This window comes from Anomaloglossus baeobatrachus, chromosome 2 (assembly GCF_048569485.1).
Source record: "Anomaloglossus baeobatrachus isolate aAnoBae1 chromosome 2, aAnoBae1.hap1, whole genome shotgun sequence".
In the NCBI taxonomy this organism is placed as follows: domain Eukaryota; kingdom Metazoa; phylum Chordata; class Amphibia; order Anura; family Aromobatidae; genus Anomaloglossus; species Anomaloglossus baeobatrachus.
This window is the reverse complement of record NC_134354.1, coordinates 441860099-441881708: the sequence shown is the minus strand read 5'-3', so window position 1 is coordinate 441881708 and position 21610 is coordinate 441860099. Positions and strand designations below refer to the sequence as shown.

Sequence of the window (21610 nt, the reverse complement as noted above, 5' to 3'; positions counted from 1 at the left end):
CACAGCAAATGTGGGGTCCCCAGAGATTTCACAGCGGGGTTCTGTTGCTGCAGGAGGGGAACAGGCAGGTGAGATTGGGGCCGGTCCAGGAGCGGAAGTGCTCCCAGGTAAGATCTCGGTGCATGGTTCCCCCACAACCGGGGTGTCAGGAAGCCAGGTAGGTCTGCCTGAACCGGCGACTTGGTCAGGAACGGAGGAGGAGCAGGCACGACCCACGGTCGCAGCGGCTGTGGCCGCTGTCACCCGCAGTGGGAGTGCTGGAAGCCAAGGGGCCTCCCGGAGGTCCGATAGCTCTTCCCCTTCTGACCAAGTGGCAGCCGAGTCAGGTGGAGGCCAGGACACAGGTCCCGGGGTACTGACCGAAGATGTGACAGTCTCGTCGATTCTGGCCACATCTAGTCAGGGGTTTCAGGCAGCGTTAGAAGCTGACGACAGCCTGAAAGCTCTTAAGGAGCAGGCGGCACAGCCTCCCTCGGACTCGGACCCGGAGCGAGTGGTCTGGGACCAAGGACGGCTGTACCGGGCCACGGTCCAGCAGGGTTCACCGGAGGCGTGGCCCAGGGACCGACAGTTGGTGGTACCCTATCCGTTCCGGACGGAGTTGTTGCGGATCGCACATGAGATTCCGATGGCCGGACACCTAGGGATCGCTAAGACCAAGGCCAGGTTAAACCAGCATTTCTACTGGCCAAAAATGGGGGCCGATGTGGCTGCCTACTGCCGTTCGTGTGAAACCTGTCAGAGAGTGGGGAAGGCGGGGCCACACCCCAAAGCCCCACTGGTATCTCTGCCCATCATCGATGAGCCTTTCAGGAGGGTGGCTGTGGATCTGGTCGGCCCGCTGGCCATCCCCAGCAGCTCCGGGAAACGCTTCATACTGACGGTAGTGGACTATGCCACCCGGTACCCAGAAGCAGTGGCCTTGTCGTCCATTCGGGCTGACAAGGTGGCCACCGCATTGCTGGAGATTTTCTCCCGAGTGGGTTTTCCCCAGGAAATGCTCACTGACCGGGGGACCCAATTCATGTCCCAGCTGATGGAGGCCCTCTGTAAGCAAGTCCAGGTGCGACATCTGGTGGCCAGCCCGTACCATCCACAGACTAATGGCCTGTGCGAGCGGTTTAATGGCACCTTAAAGCAGATGCTTAAGATGTTGGTCGACTCCCATGGGCGTGACTGGGAGCGGTATCTCCCACACCTGTTATTTGCTTACCGGGAGGTTCCACAGGCCTCAACAGGATTCTCACCGTTTGAGCTCCTGTACGGGCGACGTGTGCGGGGCCCCCTGGCTCTGGTGAAAGAGGCTTGGGAAGGGGATTTTGCCACCCCTGGAGTGTCGGTTATCGAGTATGTCATGCGCTTCCGGGACAAAATGCAGGCCTTGACGCAACTGGTACACGACAATATAGCTCAAGCCCAGGCCGATCAGAAGCGTTGGTACGACCAGAACGCTTGTGAGAGGACCTACCAAGTGGGTCAAAAGGTGTGGGTACTGGTCCCCGTACCACAGGACAAGCTTCAGGCAGCCTGGGAAGGCCCATACCTCGTGTACCAGCAGCTCAACCCTGTGACGTACCTGGTCACCCTGGACCCTGCCCGTGGAAGGCGGAAGCCCTTCCATGTGAACATGATGAAGGCACATCATGAGCGGGAGGCATGTGCGCTCCCCGTGTGCAACCTGCCCGAGGAGGGAGAAGCGGAAACCCTCTTGGATATGCTAGCCCAGGTTAGGGCCGGCGGATCCATTGAGGATGTGGAGGTTGGCCACCAGCTCTTGGAGGACCAACGGTCCCAGCTGTGGGCCACCCTCCTCCCCTTCCGGGGGTTGTTTACCAACCAGCCCGGAAGGACTGACTTGGCTGTCCATCACGTGGACACTGGGGATCATCCCCCGATCCGGCGTTCAGCATATCGGGTCTCCCTGGAGGTGCAGCAACACATGCGCCAGGAGATTGACGAGATGCTGAAGCTGGGGGTGATCCAGGCATCCAACAGCGCTTGGGCCTCGCCTGTAGTCCTCGTCCCTAAGAAGGACCGAACCACTCGGTTCTGCGTGGACTACAGGGGGCTCAATGCTGTCACGGTCGCCGATGCGTACCCAATGCCACGCATCGATGACCTGCTCGATCAGTTGGCCGGGGCTCAGTACCTGACCATCATGGACCTGAGCCGGGGATATTGGCAGATCCCCCTGACTCGCAAGGCCAGGGAACGCTCTGCCTTTATTACCCCATTTGGACTATACGAGTCCACGGTGATGCCATTCGGGATGAGGAATGCCCCTGCCACTTTCCAGCGGATGGTCAACACCCTGCTCAAGGGACTTGAAGGGTACGCGGCCGCGTACCTAGATGACATTGCCGTCTTCAGTCCCACCTGGGAGGACCACCTAGAGCATCTAGCACAGGTGCTCAGGCGGATCCACCGGGCAGGTTTGACCATCAAGCCGGGAAAGTGTCAGCTGGCCATGAGCGAGGTCCAGTACCTCGGTCACCGGGTAGGCGGGAGAACACTGAAGCCCGAGCCTGAGAAAGTGGAGGCCATCGCATCCTGGCCCACCCCCAGGACCAAGAAGCAGGTGATGTCCTTCTTGGGGACCGCTGGGTACTATAGGAGGTTTGTTCCACGCTATAGTAGCCTGGCAAAGCCCTTGACGGACCTCACCAAGAAGAAGCTGCCCTCTGCAGTCGATTGGACAATGGACTGCGAGACAGCCTTCCAGGCCCTAAAGGACGCCCTGTCCAGCCCGCCCGTGCTACAGGCAGCCGACTTCACGCGGCCGTTTGTAGTACAGACCGACGCCAGTGACTTCGGCCTCGGTGCGGTGCTCAGCCAGGTGGACTCTGCGAGCCAAGAGCACCCAGTCTTGTACCTGAGCAGGAAGCTGTTACCAAGGGAAGTGGCCTATTCCACGATGGAGAAGGAGTGCCTGGCCATAGTGTGGGCCCTGCAGCGTCTGCAACCCTATCTATACGGGCGCCACTTCATCGTGGAGACGGACCACAATCCCCTCAGCTGGTTGCACACCGTCTCTGGGACGAATGGGCGATTGTTGCGATGGAGCCTTGCGCTCCAGCAATACAACTTCACCATTCGCCACAAAAGGGGCCGTGACCACGGTAACGCAGACGGGCTGTCCCGACAAGGAGAGGTCGCGGACAGGCGCACGGGGGAACACCGGAGTGTGCTGCCCCCTAGCGCCCTCAAAAGGGGGGAGGTGTGAGGCAAATCCCGGGATATGAAGATGAATTATGACTTCCAGTCATAATCGCTCATCACTCCCTGGCAGTGCCCCCCTCCCTTCTTGTTCTCAATGTCCAGCATCTGTGAAGGTGTTACACCTCCATGGCCATCTCCTGTGATATGGAGATGAGATGATGTGGGAACAATGGACACAGGAGGACTCCCTGCCGTGACCCTGTGGTAGGAGCTGCTATCTAATTAGCAAGCTTGGAAGTATCCAGACAGAACGACTCCAGTAAAAAATGGTTCATATCTCGCAAGCCATATTTCCGATAAATATGGCAACCATAAAAATGGTGTCTCCGCATGCGGACGATGCTGGCACACCCTTTTTATGGGAGCGGGAGCTTGGGAAATACCCCAGGCGTGATATCAGCCAATGGGGAACTAGTAGACAAGTCATGAGTCCTCTCATTCTGTAGCTAAATTCATAGCTGTCACAATGAGAGCGTTGGCGTCTGCCTACGACGCTCCCAGGCCAAGTTATGGCCATATTCCATGTTGTGGATTTTGTCCATAACTCCAGCCAGGGGTGGAGCAGTGCTCCCTCTGAGGTCACTAAGGTAGGAGGGGACCTGGATTTGCCCAGGTTGATAACCCTACTTCGGCCATTTTCCAGTGTTCTTTCGCTGGGGGTCACGTGCAGGAAACATCTGTGGGAGTTCCTAGAAACCTGGTCTACAGCGCCCCCCTGTGGCCAGACGCACAAGGTAACTGATTGAATTGCATACCTGTTTGTAAACCATGCTTTATCTGTAACTGTACTCTGACATATGTATATTCTGTAGATTCCCTATTGTATATATTGTAGTTTCTAGTGTGCTTTAGGCTGATTAAATTATATAATTAATCTTGGGCTGTTCTGTTATCTCGATCTTGAATCCCACGTCTGTGTGTTCGGCTAATAGTTACCGTGAAGCGGTTGGTGGCAGCGAGTTGTGCCAAGGATTATTGTGGGGAGGCCAGTGAGATCCGGGGAGGTTTTATATATTCCGCCCGCGGAGGTCGGGGGAATATATACCCTACTCTCACTGGGGACCCTTCAATAATCGGCATAAGTAGTATAGCGGCCTCCTTGCTTATTGTCGGGCAATTCCATAATTGGCCTGACTATAAGAGGGGCGCTAGAGAGCGCGTCACGTGCTCTGTCTGTCGGTCGGGAGGTATAAAGGAGGGGTGACCCCCACTTGTTACCCCCCGATTGTGACGTACTGGTAGCCAGCGCGGGGGATTTCTGAGTGACCCCCCCGGTGGTTTGTGACACCAAGCAAAGCGCTTCGCTTAGTTACCCGATGTTTACTTTGGTTACGTGTGCAGGGAGCAGGCAGCCCGGCTTCTAGCAGCTGCGGACGCTCGTAACCAAGGTAAATATCGGGTATCAAAGCAAAGCGCTTCGCTTAGTTACCCGATGTTTACCTTGGTTACCAGCGTCCGCAGCTTTCAGATGCCGGCTCTCAGTCTATCACGTTCAGTTCCCCTCACTCCCGATCATGACTCCAATGCCCGCCCATAAACTTCAAGTGACAGGATCCAGCAAAATAACACATGCGTTTGCATGACGTCGCTGTCTGTGGTGCTGATCTGCGGTCTCCGGTCCTGCCGACTCTCCGCTGCTGCCGCTTCCGGCCACAGTGGAGTGCATATGCAATGAGCATAATGAGCGGGGGTCAGAAGCAAGTGACAGCAGCGGCAGAGACAGCAGGGCTGGAGAAGGTGAGTATAGAATTTTTTTTTTTTTTACTAACACGTGTGTTTTCTCCGGTGCATGTCACACGGATCACATCCATGTGGTCCGTATGTGGGCCGTGTGACACCCGTGATGCCGGAGAAAGACGGACATGTCAACATGTGGAGCACACGGGCACACGGTCCATGGCAGAACACGCACGTGTGCACAGACCCATTGATTTTAATGGGTCTACGTGTGCCCGTGTCTCCGGCACGTGAGGAAACGGACCAAACACGTACCGGAGACACGGACGTGTGAAGGAGGCCATAGACTGAGTGGGAGCAGCAGCCAGAGCGCACCAAATAAGTGACATGCTGCACTCTTGAGCGCAGCGATTTGGATCAAATTTCAGCATGCAAATCACTGCGCTGTCAAACGCAACGTGCGCACGGATTATGCACAATCTTCACATTGCAGTGCTAGCTGCAGCGTAAACGCATGAAATTACACACGTGCACATAGGCTTTCTGAATTCTCAGACTGCTGGGGAGCAGAGACATGCAGTTTAGGGCAACAAACTGCACCCAAAACGCATCAAAAACTGCACTGTGCAGACAGGGCCTAAACGAGAAACAGCTGCAGAATATTGGGGAGCGGCAGTGATGAAGGCGGACCAGCCCCGGTTGCCCAGCGCCCGGGCTCCGGGAGTCACTGCCGTCCTCCCCCTGCGGGATGTGCATGCAATAGGAAGGAAACGGCAAAGCGGCGTCACGTGACCGCTCGATAGCACGTGACTCCAACGTCATCGCTACCAGGTGCAGCTCCATTCTAGACACGGCCGAGCACCGAGTGAGGAGCGTGTAGACAGTCCCGGCGACGGCGGACGCGGCTCATGTGAGTGCTCTGCTTCCCGTCACTGCCCCGCAGGGAGCCGCCTGTGCCCTGAGCCGCCGCACCGGGGCCCGGAGTGTCCGGCCTGTGCCGGGGGAGCGGAAGCGCTGAGGGAAGTAGCCGTGTGGGAGCTCCGGGGTATTAGTTGGCGCCTCTCCCCGGGTCCCGGGCTGCTGACATGCCCGCTGTCACCCTCCCATAACATTATCCGGTGCTGTCCTCAGACTATAGGGCGCAGTGCTGCCCAGATGGCCGAGTCATCGGTAACACTGGGACTTTCCCATAATCACGGGGCTCCTCAGAATCTTACCCTGGACTCGTCCTGATCAGTATTGCCTGGCACTGCTGTGTAGCTGGCAGGGCTTGCTGGGCATTGTAGTGTAGAAACACTATGCTCTAACAGGTGGCTCCTGCAGAAACATGCCGGGAGTCTGGGCTGGCGCTTGGCTTGGAGTTTCCATTAGGGGCTAAAGTTACAAGTTCTGTCAAAAAAATGAAGCACATAGTCCTATCAGTACTAATAGCATGGTCTAAGGTGCTAAAGGTTGTATTCCTGGCATCTGATGGGGCGATTTCTGCCCCCCAATGCTGGTACCCGGATAATGCCCTGCTGGATTAGCCAGTGCTAAGCACCTGACACTTGGGACTTGGCACTTATTAGGCTGGTCACCCATCAGTTTCATGGTCCAAGTGCGGATTGCAATGTCCAGACCGGCCGTGGGTCTCCTGAGCGCCGCAGCCTCATGTATGACGATGGTCTGGTGAGTTTGTATGCGCAGGCTGAGCTCTGACCGTGATGTGTGGACGCCCTACCATTGTGCTGGACATTGGGAACTGGGACTGAATTAGCCGATTTAGAAGTGTTATTTGAGGAGGCGTTGTGTTGATATGGCTGTCCCTTTAGGGGATTTTTAATAGTTAAATTTACTTTGTAGCAAAATAAGCATTCACTTTTTTTTTTTGCATATTTTGTAGAACTGTTGAAATTTTGGAGAATCTCAGCAAAATGATGCGTTTGTGGCTGGAAAGAATGTAATGTGAATGAAGCCTGAGGGTATGTGCACACAATCCGAACCCACTGTGTCCTGGACGCGGTAGGCTCTGACTTGCGGGGCCATGAGTCTCCTCCGCAGGAGACCGCAGCGGCCCGTGATCAGCGTTCGAGCTGCTGCGGTCTCTCGCTTGTGTTCTCCCTACAGAAGACGCTTGCTACTCCGCAGCAAATAATTGACATGCTTGTGGCTCGAAAAGCTTCACCGCAGGTCATTTTTGCTGTGGGCTGCACATGCACAGTGGGTACAGGATTTCTAGAAATCCCGTCCACTGTGCTTCTTCTGTACAACGCAGCATTTTGGACGCAGCTGAAACAAGCAGCCTCCGAAACGGTGCAAACACTGATTGTGGGCACACACCCTTAAAGGGAACCTGTCAGGTCCAATATGCACCCAGAATCTCGAGCAGTTCTGGGTGCATATTGCTAATTCCTGCCTAACTGTCCCTGTATCTAGTTGCATAGATAAAGGGATCTTTAGAAAAAGTATTTCTAAAGATCTTTTATCGTATGCTAATAAGCACACGGACTAGTCCCAAGGGTGTTATATCCCCTGGCTAGTCGGCCCCATTAGCATGTTAGTATGTCCCTATGGTCGTGCTAACATGCTAATGAATGTGCAGCATCAGAGGATGATCTCACTCACCTCTCCGCCGCCATCGCTGCCCAACACTGGATTTTGGCTCAGTGTGCATGATCCTGGAGTTTGGCTCATGCGCACTACTTCAGTTTGAAGTTGTGACGTGTACACCCGGCTTCATAGTGCGCATGACTGGAACTCCGGGGTCATGGGTACTGAGCCGAAATCCAGCTTCGGGCGGTGATGGCGGCGGAGAGGTGAGTGAGATCATCCTCTGATTCTGCACATTCATTAGCATGTTAGCACGACCACAGGGCTGTACAAACATGCTAATGGGTGTGACTAGCCAAGGGAACTAACACCCAGGGGACTAGTCCCCTTGCTCTATAGCATACGGTAAAAAATGTTTAGAAATGCTTTTTCTAAAGATCTCTATCTATGCTAGTGTATACAGGGACAGTAAGGCTATGTGCCCACGGGCGCTCGTACCTGCGGATGTATCCGCAGGTACGAGCGCATGTTTCCCGCAGCAGCCCGCTGGCGTCCGCAGCTATTTTTAGCTGCTAGATTACAGCGGAATAGCTGCGGGAAACATGCGGCTTACCTGCGGACGTCCCGGCCTCTTATCTCCATAGCGGAGGGCCGGGACATCCACAGGTAATAACGCATGAATAATTGACATGCAATTATACATGCGGATGCCTACATCCGCAGCATGGTCGGCAGCCGCACTTTCCGCAGCGTGGACACAGCACTCCCCATGTCCCATAGGATAACATGGGGAGTGACTGTACATGCTAAAACCTGCGGATTTATCTGGAAAATCCAGAAAAATCCGCAGGTTTTCCGTGGCAAAATCCGCAGAAACAAGCTCCTGTGGGCACGTAGCCTTAGGCAGGGATTAGCAATATGCAGCCAGAACTGCCTGTGGTCCTGGGTGCATATTACACCTGACAGGTTTCCTTTAAAGTGTATTTAGTTGTGCCAATTTTCATTGGAGATGGTAGAATCAATTTGAAAGTACTCCAGTTCATTAACCATGTTTGCACCTGTTAAAATAAGAACGCTTAGGCTATGTGCGCACTAGGCCATTTTACCCGCGGTTTTGCTGCGGAAATTTCTTGAGAAATGTTTGAAATCTTTCTGTAGACATTTCCCAGCAAAACCTATGGGAAAAAAATAGCTGTGTGCACACTGCGTTTTTTTTTCTCAAGAAAATTCTTTGTGAAGATTTTCTTGAGAAAATTTCTCGAGAAAATGTACATGTCACTTCTTTTCCGCAGGTACCTGCGGAATACCCCCGCTATTTCACTCCATTCACTGTAATGTAATCATTAAATTCTGGGGGTATACCACAGGTAGCAATTGATGTGCGGTATACCCCCGGTATAGCCGCGATTTACCTGCGGTAATGTTCATCGCTGCCTGAGGTTTTGCAGGAAGTGATGTCATTATCCCAGGAAGAGGAAGCAGAGCAGAGTAAACACAGACGTCACACTCTCTGGACGCCGCACAGAAGCACTTCCGTGTGACCTCCAGGTGCCCGTGCAGTCTGTGTCCCGCTGCGGCTGCCTGCCCTGCAGTGTGTCAGTGTCTGCCCGCAGTATCAGCAGCTTGTCACCCTGCAGCGCAGGCAGACACTGACACACAGCAGTGCGTGCAGCCGCGGGGATGCCGAGCGCTGCTGTCAGGAGGTGAGATGAGATCATTACCTGCTGTGATGATCTCCTGCCTCCTGATGTCACCGCTGTCGCTGCAGTCTATGCCCGTGACGTCACGGACTCTCGCGATACTGCTGACAACGCGGCGGGCACAGAAGGCAGTGACAGCGCTGATGGCAGGACTGCAGGAGATCATCACAGCAGGTAATGATCTCATCTAACCTCCTGATGGCAGCACTCTGCATCCCCTGCAGTGACCTGGGCTATTGATGTTAGCTCAGGTCACTGCATTGCTCTCCCAGCCAATGGGGAACATTCTGTTCTTCATGGACTGGAACAGTGACTATGGTATGGATCGCCGTGGGACACCCCCCCTCCCCCTTATTGGATTACGCCGGACGTGGAATTGATTGTTCTTATCAATAAATTGGTGAAAGAGGGAATGTGGGGAGTGTTTTGTTTTTTTTTTTTTTTTTCTCTCTTCAAATAAAACTTTTTTTGTTGTCTATTTTATATTTCTTACTGACTTGGTTAGTGATGTCAGGTATCTGATAGACGCGTGACATTACTAACCCCAGGGCTTGATGCCAGGTGACATTACACATCTGGCATCAACCCCATATATTACCTCGTTTGCCACCGCGCCAGGGCAACGGGATGAGTTGGGGCGAAGCGCCAGGATTGGCACGTCTAATGGATGCGCCACCTCTGTGACGGCTGCAGCCTGCTATTTTTAGGCTGGGGAGTGTCCAATAACAGTGGACCTCCCTAGTCTGAGAATATCAGACCCCAGCTGTCCGCTTTACCTTGGCTGGTGATCCAATTTGGGGGGGACCCTACGTTTTTTGTTTTAAATTATTTATTTAATGTAAAATAACAGCGTGGGGTGCCCTCTGTTTTGGATTACCAGCCAAGAAGCTGCCAGCTGTGGTCTGCAGGCTGCAGCCGTCTGCTTTACCCCAGCTGGCTACAAAAATAGGGGGAACCCCACGTCATTTTTTTTTTAATTATTTATTTTTTGGCTAACTACAAGGCTAGACACCCTTTAGTGCCACCTGAAAATCACTAAAGGGTGCCAGCTTAGAATATGCAGGGGGGTAGGACATTATATAGGTCTTTCTCATCTATCCATCATCTGTCTATCGATTATCTATATTATTTCTGTTCAGCATAAAAAACCGCAGGGACCAACCTTCAGCAAAAAAAATCCGCACCAAATCCGCGGGAAAACCGCATGCGTTTTTGCCGCGGTTTTTCTGCAAATTTGGTGCGTTTTTTTTTTTTCCCGCAGGTGCAGTAATCTTGAACTCCCAGAAGTTTCTCAAGAAATTTTCTTGAGAAAAATCACTTTTCTAGTGCGCACATAGCCTAATACTTGTCTCTGACGCCGTATCAGCAACGTCCGTACTATCTCTCCCGGGGCTCACGTGAAGTTACATCACGCGAGCCCTGCACCCAATCAGTGCTGATTTTACTCTTTCCACCTTTGGATGAATTGAACATCAAGAGGAAGTCTGAGCTGTGGCCTCACTTCCTATTAATGTTTGATACGTGCAAAGGTGGAATTGGTGATTGCACTGATTGGGTGCAGGGCTTGCGCAATGTAACTTCATGTGAGCCCTGGGTGTGTGAATATAAGTATTTTAACTGGTACTAACATGGGGATTGAAAAGAGGTTGCCACAGTAGAGGACAACCCCTTTAATCTTGCAGGGAAAACGTGATTTTTGGATTTTCAGGTAACAGCTGTTTTCCTGAGAGATTAAGTGCTTGTGCAGGTAAGGCTAGTTTCACACTTGGGTTTTTTTCCTTCAGTCGTAATCCGCCGTTTTGGAAAACAGCGGAATCCGTTAACGGATTCTTCTGCTTCCCATAGACTTGTATGGACGACAGATTGCGACTGATGGACCTGCGTTGCTTCCGCTGGCTGACGCTGCGTTGCTTCCGCCCGGCGGAAGGAACGCAGCATGTAACGTTTCTTTGAGCGTCGGAGTCCTTTATTTTTTCACTGTGCATGCTCATCTATTTTTTTTTTTTTTTTTTTTTTTATCACAGAAACTTTGTCTCTCGGTGGCCGAACGCTCAGCTGAGCAGCCGGCTTTTGAGAGCGCTCAGCTGATCGTTCACAATAGTCTGCTGCCGGTAAAACTGTACAAAAAAAAAGCAGATTCCGTTGTTTTGTACAATCCGTTGCATCCATTGTGCCACTATATGCAACGCATCCGTCACACAACGCAATGCAATGGATGCCGTTTAACGCAAGTGTGAAACTAGCATAAGTGTTAAAAATGCAGTGGAAGCATGAGGCTTTCTGGTTAGACGCAGCATGACCGCTGCGCATGTACAAAGCCTTGAGGAGCACTAAGCAACTATATAGAAGTTACGTCACCTGATGAGCAGGAAAAAAAAAATCTATCTACTGGCTAACATGCTACAAAGATATATTTTACCTGCAGAGCAATTGTTGTAGTTGAAAATATCCTTTTTGCTTAACTTTAGTGTAATGTGTGTGGGCATCTATACATAGTAAATCTTAACCATTGTCTTTAAAGGGAACCTGTCAGGTGCAATATGCACCCAGAACCACGAGCAGATCTGGATGCATATTGCTAATCCCTGTATACACTAGCATAGATAAAGAGATCTTTATAAAAAGCATTTCTAAAGATCGTTTCTCATGTGCTAATGAGCGAGGGGACTAGTCCCCTGGGCGTTCTATTCCCCGACTAGCCGCCCTCTTAGCATGTGTTAGTACGCCCACAGGGGCGTACTAACAGGCTATTCAATTCAGCGTCACCAGTGGTGACTATGACCACGCTTCTGAAGTCCCGGCACTTCCGGTCATGCGCACTAGACCACTCTGAAGCCAGGACGCATACACCCAGCTTGATACTGCGCATGACTGCAGTCCCTGGCCTCATTAGCATACTATATTAATGATGTTTAGAAATCCTTTTTCTAAAGATCCCTTTATCTATGTAGTGTATACAGGGACTATTAGGCAGAGATTAGCATTAAACACCCAGAACGGCTTGTGGTTCTGGGCATATTGGACCGGACAGGTTCCCTTTAAGTAGAGATATTCTGCTTCCCTTATATCTACAATTTACAGACTTAATGGCAGTTTGACAGGTGACTTCTGTAATGATGTGAATGATGGATTTACAGGGTCAGTAAGAGGAATGTAAGTACTGTTCATTGAGGTCATAAATTACTGATGAGGCAGTGACCAGATGTAAAAGAGCAGAGAAACCATTCTACTGTATATGTTTAAAATGACTTAAGAAAGCAATAAAATACTATTGATTCCAGACAGTAACCTCTAGGAACATCAAAAATTGAAGAGGTGGGAAAGAAGAGGAAAGGAGTGAAACGAAGTAAAATTTCAGTGTGCGATTCTAATGCCGAAGAGAACATCAGTCTTTAAAAAGAAAAGAGAAAATAGAGAGAAGCGATTAGGGTATGTGCACATGATCAGGATTCACTGCACCATGGATGCAGCGGGTCCTGACCTGCGGGTCCACGAGTCTCCTCCCTAGGAGAACGCAGCTGCTCGTACCACGATCAGGGTCAGTGCGCTGCGTTCTCTCGCTTGTTCTCCCTGCGATGGACGCTTGCAAATCCGCAGCAAACAATTGACATGCTGCGGTCTGGAAAGCCCCACCACAGGGCCGTGTTTGCTGCAGAAAAAACAACCACGGTGGGCACGGGATCCATCCAATATACTTGTACTGTACAACACAGCGTTTTGGAAACACGCTACATCCAAAACAGTGATCGTTGGCATGCACCCATATAGTGCAGAGACATGGTGGTGTAAAGGTTGGCACCACTGCTTTGCCGCACTTTGCTGAAATCTGCCCAAGCACAGTGCCTTCTTGTTGTCTGCATGTTCTGTCCATGCTTGCATGGGTTACCTTCCTTACCCTAAGACAAGGCCCACTGTGGAAGGAGATACTGGAGCATGGTGCTCATCTCCTAGTCATAGATATAAGGAGCCTGCCGCACATACTCTGCTGCCATTTAGGCCTCATGTCCACTTGCGATTTTGATATGTGAGTGCAATCCGATAAAAATGCTTAATTTTCTACTGCACAAATCGTGATCTTGGTGCAATCACAGACAAAGGAGGAGATGGGAGAAAGTGCTCCCTCCATCTTCTCCGAGGCTGTGATAGGATCGCAAGATCTCATCAGTCGCATGACCCTCGGCTGACGCCCGCAGCACAGGGTCATTAGCATATCGCTTCTGATGCTCTCGCGTCGGAAGCGGTACACAAGTGGAAAAGAGCCCTTACAAGTAGAATCTGCTACCTGCACTGTAACTTTTCCTCTATATAACTGGACATCGATTCTGAGGATAGGGCATAATATCAGAATCAGTCATCAGTAACTGCTTGGTGAGGGTCAGATACCTGCCACTATTAATCTAGCTTCTTCTGAACTTTGTATTTTAGGTTGAGAACATGGTACATGAGGAAACCACTACTGTGCCTAAAAGGATCGTTTAGATTGATTTTTCATCTAAAAAAGTAACTCCATAATCCAGAATGGCAGCGGGTCCACCTCAAAGTGGGGGAGCTGCAGGCCCTTCTGGACCTCCCACAGTGGCAAACCAATGGAATCCAGGGTCTTATGCCGTGGCTGTTTGGGAATGGCAAGATGAATTTTCTAAATGGCGGCCCTACAGCAGTAAAGTGAGCAACTATATTGAGCAATGCATACAGTCCTACCAGCTGCAGAAAAATACCCGTGCCCTTGGGAACAACAGTAGTATTGCCCTTGGACAAGCTGATCCAATGCTGGCTCCATATATTATTGATATCGCAATGCTTGCACAGTTTCGCCAAGATACAGGTAAGTGTGCACATTGTCTAATATTTAGAAATATTTTAGCATCTGCTTGACTGAGCCAGACGTTTGGGCTTTGTGTTCATGAGTTTTGGCAATTATTTGACACGTATTTTTGCTGCAACAAAAACGCAGCGTCTTATCGTTCCAGCAAAGTGGATGTGACTTATAGAAATCTCTGGCTCGCTGTGCTTCTATTTTACTCAGCGTAAACTGACCTGTGCTTTGTATTTCAAATCTGCAACATGTCAACTTCTCTTGCTGAGCTTTATGGGCAGATTTTCTCCATAGAATTTGCGGGAAAAGCACAGGTAAAAATGAACATGTCTTTTTAGCGTGTTTCGGTAGCGGAAATGCACTAAAAATGCATGTAATATGCACATGAAGTTTTGTCAAAGGCAAATACCAGGTGTGACTGGTCCTTCTCCCATATCACACAATCAACAGCACGAGAGATGAGTAAGCAATCCAAAGCATATTTATTCCATGCAATCCAGAATGTCCATCAAATAATCCACCACACAGAGGGTAAAATATTCTATTAATGGCATAAATGTCCCGGGGATGAGTCACAATCCTCCAGCTGTCCTTTTCCAGGCAAATCGGGATGTCTCAGTCTTTCTGGGGGTGTCAGCCTCTAATCAGAGTATCAATCTTCATCCTTCTCTCTTCTCCTGCTCAGCCAGACTGGTAAATCCCTCAGGTAAGCAGAGAGTTTACAGTAGGTGGATCCCAGGCCCCCTCCTCCATACTTAAGGCCCAGTCACACACAACGACTTACCAGTGATCCCGACAACGATACGACCTGATGAGGATCGCTGGTAAGTCGCTGGGAGGTTGCTGGTGAGATATCAGACCGTACCAACGACGCAGTAACGATGGGCGACCTGTATAACTATCTCGGCAGCAGTGAGACCCTGTTAGGTCGTTGGTAGGCGTCAAACACAGTGATGTGTCCTGCCCAGCAGGACATCGCCTTTGAAGAAAATGGTCCAGACCATTCGGCAACGACTAGCGATCTCACAGCAGGGGCCTGATCGCTGGTAGGTGTCAAACATAACGAGATCGCTGGCGAGATCGCTGCTGCGTTACAGAAACTGACTCCGCAACAATCTCCTTAGCGATCTCGTTGTGTGTGACGGGGCCTTTAGGGACAGGAACACTACAGGGGGTGATTACCTACAGACAATACAATGTACACACAAGCAATACAAATAATGGACAGTGAATCAAGCGTAAAATACGAACCTACACAGCATGATACACAGTACAAAATCACATCAACGAAGTGGCTTTTTTTTTTTTTTTTTTTTTATATAAAAACATGACCTACCAAAAAGACAAAAACCACAGCTTCAAAAAACGCACTCAATGTAACCTAATTTACTTATTGGGTGTGGAAACTCCACAACATAAAACGCCCATTGTGGGAACGTAGCCGAATGTGTATGATAGCCTTTATTTGTAGCAAGGTCTCGTATTTTATTTATGTGTGATATCTGAATCATGTAACATTTAAGGGTGCGGTCTTGTAAGAAAACTGATTTACATTAGACAGGTATGTTTCAGCTTATATGTATGCATATAGAGCACATGCCTGGACAAATCCACACTTCACTGTAGGTTTGTTCTATTTCACTCCTGATTTCTGCTCTGGAGCTAGTTCTATGGCACATAGGCACATACGGTCTTCCTTTCCTTTAGAAACTTGTAAGTGCCCCCATATTAAGCCTTTTATCTTGCAGATATTAATATGCAATGTGCCCTAAAAACCTAGAAGGCGTGTGCCTCTGAACTCTTCTGCTGAGCGAAGTAGAAAGGAGCAGTGTTGGCATTTTTGCTCATAGCTGGTGATATTTATTCTTAAATTGTAGAAAACCAGAATATCATTAAGGCTACGTTCCCACAATGAGTTTTTGATGCTGCGTATTTTTTGTTGCATTAAACACATAACATCTTACATTTCCAGCAAAGTGAATGGGATTTGTACAAATCTCCTGCCCGCTGCGCTTCTTTTTTTACCCAGCATAAACTGACCTGCGGTGCGCGTTTCACATCCACAGCATGTCAGTCTCCTGCAGCTACACTGAGTTTTATGAGCAGATTTTCTCCATAGATGTGCATTACATACAGAAAGGCTACAAGTAAGAAATGCAGATGAGTTTAGTGTGTTTCTGTGGCGGAAAAGCGTCAAAAACGCATGTTGGTCACACATAATCTTATCAAAGCCCAATACCAGGAAGTAGCAAAAACAAAGCAGCTTTATTTAAAGCGTGACACACCAAAAAGACAAAACATGCTGCTTCTAAAGCGCAGTAAAAACAACACATACACAACTGCAATGAAAATCCCCACTAGTAACTTTAATTTAAATTCAGAAATGCGGGAACATAGCTTAAGGGTATGTGCACATGTTGCTTTTTTTTGTGTGCTTTTCTATTTTTGGCAGGAAAAAAGCAGCTAAAAAATGCACTTTTTTTTTTTTTTTTTTTTTTTATATTGCATTAGCACATTTTTTTTCCTTTTATCTCATGGCGATAGTGGGGGTTCAGGTACTGTACATCCACGATCGCTGCCGGGTCTCTGTCTGATGTTACAGCCAGGACCCGGCTCTCACTGCCTGAAGTGGTGCTTGCCCGCTCCTGGTAGTTTAACCCCCTGAATGCTGCGATTGCAGCAATTGGGGGGCAGGTGGGGGAATCACTTACTTTTCCCCTGGTGATCGGATCCCTGTAACGCGATCACATGGACACGATCGCTGCCATGGTAACCCTGGGTCGTCACCGTGATGACCCCGGGTTACTGAGCTACGGAGAGCTTTACACACCATGTGTGAGGCAAAATGTTGCGCTATAATCCCCTGTAGTGACATAGCTTTGCAGGGTATTATAGAAACTCACTCAGTCTCGTAGACGTTGCTAGGATGGTTATTTTCCTTGCAGTATTAAAATCTGCAAGGAAAAACGCATGAAAAAAAAGCAACGTGTGCACATAGCCTAATACTGTAAGTTGCATTATAAAAAGTAAACATATATTTAATAGAGATTCATTGAGGATCCAAAAGAGCCGGGTTGTTTTGATGAGTGCAGCCAAGTGATCAGATCATCAAAAAATACTCTATCAAATACCCATTGTGAGGTCCTAAAAGAGTCACGCTGAAATCATGTGGCGAAGAAAATGTGAAGCGAGAACAGAGGGTAAGACTTTTAGGAAGTTTTCTAACCTTTTAAAATTGATGTCTTAATACAATCGGTACCCTCCGATCAGCTGTTCCTTGAGGCGGCAGATGTGTGAGCTGTTTTATATTATGGAGGCAGCTTTGTACTTTACTGCACCGTATACATTTAGCGGCCATTCAAGGTGTTGAAGTGTATAGAGAGGATCCGCATGCTGATCAAATATTGATAGCTTTATCCCAAAGATCATCCATTATATATATATATATATATATATATATATATATATATATATATATATATATATATATATATATATATATATATATATATATATATATATATATATATATATATATATATATATATATATATATATATATATATATATATATATATATATATATATATATATATATATATATATATATATATATATATATATATATATATACATATATATATATATATATATATATACATACATACATACATACATACATACATACATACGTATCTCTATATCTCTCTCTGGAGCATCTACTGAGTGTGTATGTGTAAAATCAGTCAGTCATGAACTATGGCAATAACCAAGCAAGGGGTGACCAATCCAAACGGGGCCCTACAAAGAGTCAGAAACCTTTTCAGCAAGGGAATCGTTAAAGGGATATTCCCATCTCAAAGATCCTATGCCAATAAGTAGTAGGTGTAATATTACCAAATACCTCTGATTAGAAATGTAGTATAATTCTTCTGATTCACTATGCCACTACCTAATGTGTAGTGAATTGCAGGACCTTAGGTATCCATAGTTACGACCACGCATATAGTCATAGCCAGTTAGTTGCTGGTGGTCATAACAATTGATATCTAAGGTCCTGCTCATGAGGTAAACAGTAATGAATTAGCAAATACCCCCAATTAGAAATGTAGTATAGTTCTTCTAATTCATTACTGTTTACCTCATGAGCAGGACCTTAGATATCAATGGTTATGACCACCAGCAACTAACTGGCTGTGACTATATGCGTGGTCGTAACTATGGATACCTAAGGTCCTGCAATTCACTACACATTAGGTAGTGGCATAGTGAATCAGAAGAACTATACTACATTTCTAATTGGGGGTATTTGCTAATGTTATTATTATATCTACTACATATTGGGATAGGATGTTGAAGATGGGAATACCCCTTTTTAAGAGCATGTCCGCACGCTGTGTTCTTGTTTGATAATAAAAGTGATCACTCCTGGACGAAGCACACGAGCTGCGAAACGCGCGTCAGTGTTGGTGGGGGTTGCTACACTGATACCACTTGTTCCATCTGGTAATATGATGTTATGATGCATGATTTTTAAGTCCTAACTACATAGCCTCTTTACTTCTTATTACTTTTTGTAAGTTTTCATGTCCTGATACACTTGTATCTCCTTTTGGCTATATTATTCACTGACAAACATGCATATATGTATATATGATATATTTCTTACTTTTTCAGGTGGTATATAGTGGTGCTATTAGTCACCACAGGTGTTGTACCCCCATGTGTTTATATTTCATCCGTCACCTGGGCGGTTCCATTTTTGATTGATGTGTTTTTAATTTTTAATTCATTTTGCCAATAAAGGTTACCCTTTTAATCATTATTGCTTGCTTTAAATTTCTATTGGTGGTTATTTATTTTTTTTGACACACTACATCCAAAAACCTTTGCTTTTACCCCCAGTGAGAGCCGCTTGCACTGAGCCGATCACCGAGCGTACCCTAGCACACAGATGCTTGATCGAGTGATTTGCATACGTAAAGCACCCTGACTCGGACATTTTTTTTTTTTTTTTTGTCTGTGTTTGCTATGAACCCAGAACTTTACAGTTCGCGTTGGCTCATCTTTACTACCTAGGCATCCAAGCCACCCTTAAAAATGGAAGGTTGTGTGCTAAAGACCTGAAGGGATCTGCCTCATGTCTGGTGGAACGATCTGAACGACTTTATCAGCAACCTAGATAAAGGTACATGCACCATAGAAAGCCTACTGGGACACTTCCATTCGGTGCACAATACATCTTATTCTGAACACTGTACAGTTTAATTGAACCTTGTCTCATTGCAAAAAACATTTGTAGTGATGTCAAATCCTCCATTCCCCCCACATACACTGGCTGCTAGTGAGATCAAGCTAGGCAGGGCATTCGGACATACAGGTGTGAATACTGCTGGGCTGGCTATACACGGCTGGTTAGGCAGGGCATTCGGACATACAGGTGTGAATACTGCTGGGCTGGCTATACACGGCTGGTTAGGCAGGGCATTCGGACATACAGGTGTGAATACTGCTGGGCTGGCTATACACGGCTGGTTAGGCAGGGCATTCGGACATACAGGTGTGAATACTGCTGGGCTGGCTATACACGGCTGGTTAGGCAGGGCATTCGGACATACAGGTGTGAATACTGCTGGGCTGGCTATACAGGGCAGGTTAGGCAGGGCATTCGGACATACAGGTGTGAATACTGCTGGGCTGGCTATACAGGGTGTCACAAACCACCGGGGGGGTCACTCAGAAATCCCCCGCGCTGGCTACCAGTACGTCACAATCGGGGGGTAACAAGTGGGGGTCACCCCTCCTTTATACCTCCTGACCGACAGACAGAGCACGTGACGCGCTCTCTAGCGCCCCTCTTATAGTCAGGCCAATTATGGAATTGCCCGACAATAAGCAAGGAGGCCGCTATACTACTTATGCCGATTATTGAAGGGTCCCCGGTGAGAGTAGGGTATATATTCCCCCGACCTCCGCGGGCGGAATATATAATATCTTCCCGAATCTCACTGGCCTCCCCACAATAATCCTTGGCACAACTCGCTGCCACCAACCGCTTCACGGTAACTATTAGCCGAACACACAGACGTGGGATTCAAGATCGAGATAACAGAACAGCCCAAGATTAATTATATAATTTAATCAGCCTAAAGCACACTAGAAACTACAATATATACAATAGGGAATCTACAGAATATACATATGTCAGAGTACAGTTACAGATAAAGCATGGTTTACAACAGGTATGCAATTCAATCAGTTACCTTGTGCGTCTGGCCACAGGGGGGCGCTGTAGGCCAGGTTTCCAGGAACTCCCACAGATGTTTCCTACACGTGCCCCCAGCGAAAGAACGCTGGAAAATGGCCGAAGTAGGGTTATCAACCTGGCCAAATCCAGGTCCCCTCCTACCTTCGTGACCTCACAGGGAAGCACTGCCACTCCCCCTGCATGGATCAGAATTATCCAGCAAAGGGGATATTGGCCATAACTTTGCCTGGGAGCGTCGTAGGCGGACGCCAATGCTCTCATTGTGACAGTTATGAATTTAGCTACAGAACGAGGGGACTCATGACCTGTCTACGAGTTCCCATATGGCTGATATCACGCCTGGGGTATTTCCCAAGCTCCCCCTTCCATAAAAAAGGTGTGCCAGCATCGTCCGCCTGCGCAAACACCATTTTTATGGTTGCCATATTTATCGGAAATATGGCTTGCGAGATATGAACCATTTTTTACTGGAGTCGTTCTGTCTGGCTATTTCCATAGCCTTGCTAATGAGATACAGCTCCTACTACAGGGTGACGGCAGGGAGTCATCCTGTGTCCATTGTCCCTAAGCCACCTAATTTCCATATCACAGGACATGGCCATGGGATTTGTTGCTAAACCAGTTGTGTGAAGGAAAGGGGGGGTGACACCAGGAGAGGGCTTCCTGACATACTTGAATATCATGATTTATCGTCATATCTCCGGATTTACCTCACACAGGGCTAGTTAGGCAGGGCATTCGGACATACAGGTGTGAATACTGCTGGGCTGGCTATACAGGGCTGGTTAGGCAGGGCATTCGGACATACAGGTGTGAATACTGCTGGGCTGGCTACAGGGCTGGTTAGGCAGGGCATTCGGACATACAGGTGTGAATACTGCTGGGCTGGCTATACAGGGCTGGTTAGGCAGGGCATTCGGACATACAGGTGTGAATACTGCTGGGCTGGCTATACACGGCTGGTTAGGCAGGGTATTCGGACATACAGGTGTGAATACTGCTGGGCTGGCAGGCATAGGGCACCTGACAGGTTCTCTTTTACATGAAACAAAATAAAAATCTAGCCACTGCATTTTGCATTAAGCTACGCCTTGTCTACAGAATGAAATAATCTACTTTTCTTCACAAGAAGCCCCCTAGTAACCAACTCTGTTCAGATCATTGCATTCTGTTTAGAGGAATTTACAGCCATGGCAGGAATCATAAATTAAAGGTGTTTATTACAGCAGAATTGAACTTTATCTCATTTTTAGCTTTGTTGTCCTGTTAGTTCTAATCTCCCCGCAGAGCCGTGTGTGATTATGAGCACAGACAGTCAGTCATTACATGTCTCACACTGGTAATGCTCAGATTGATTTAAAATGAGCCCTGAGGCAGATTCTCAGAAGACTTGAGCTCATT

The 21610-nt window shown here is 48.3% G+C and overlaps 1 protein-coding gene across 3 annotated transcripts in view; it reads left to right on the top strand.

The window, feature by feature from the left end:
* The first annotated feature begins 5707 nt into the window (after positions 1–5707).
* DTX2 (deltex E3 ubiquitin ligase 2) overlaps positions 5708–21610 on the top strand; it is a 130287-nt gene continuing 114384 nt past the window's right edge. For all 3 annotated transcript variants that reach the window (XM_075336277.1, XM_075336275.1, XM_075336276.1), the window contains exons 1-2: positions 5708–5806; positions 13551–13950. In XM_075336277.1, coding sequence (XP_075192392.1) covers positions 13644–13950 — 307 coding nt within the window. In that variant the 5' untranslated portion in view covers positions 5708–5806; positions 13551–13643. The remainder of the gene's footprint in view (positions 5807–13550; positions 13951–21610) is intronic.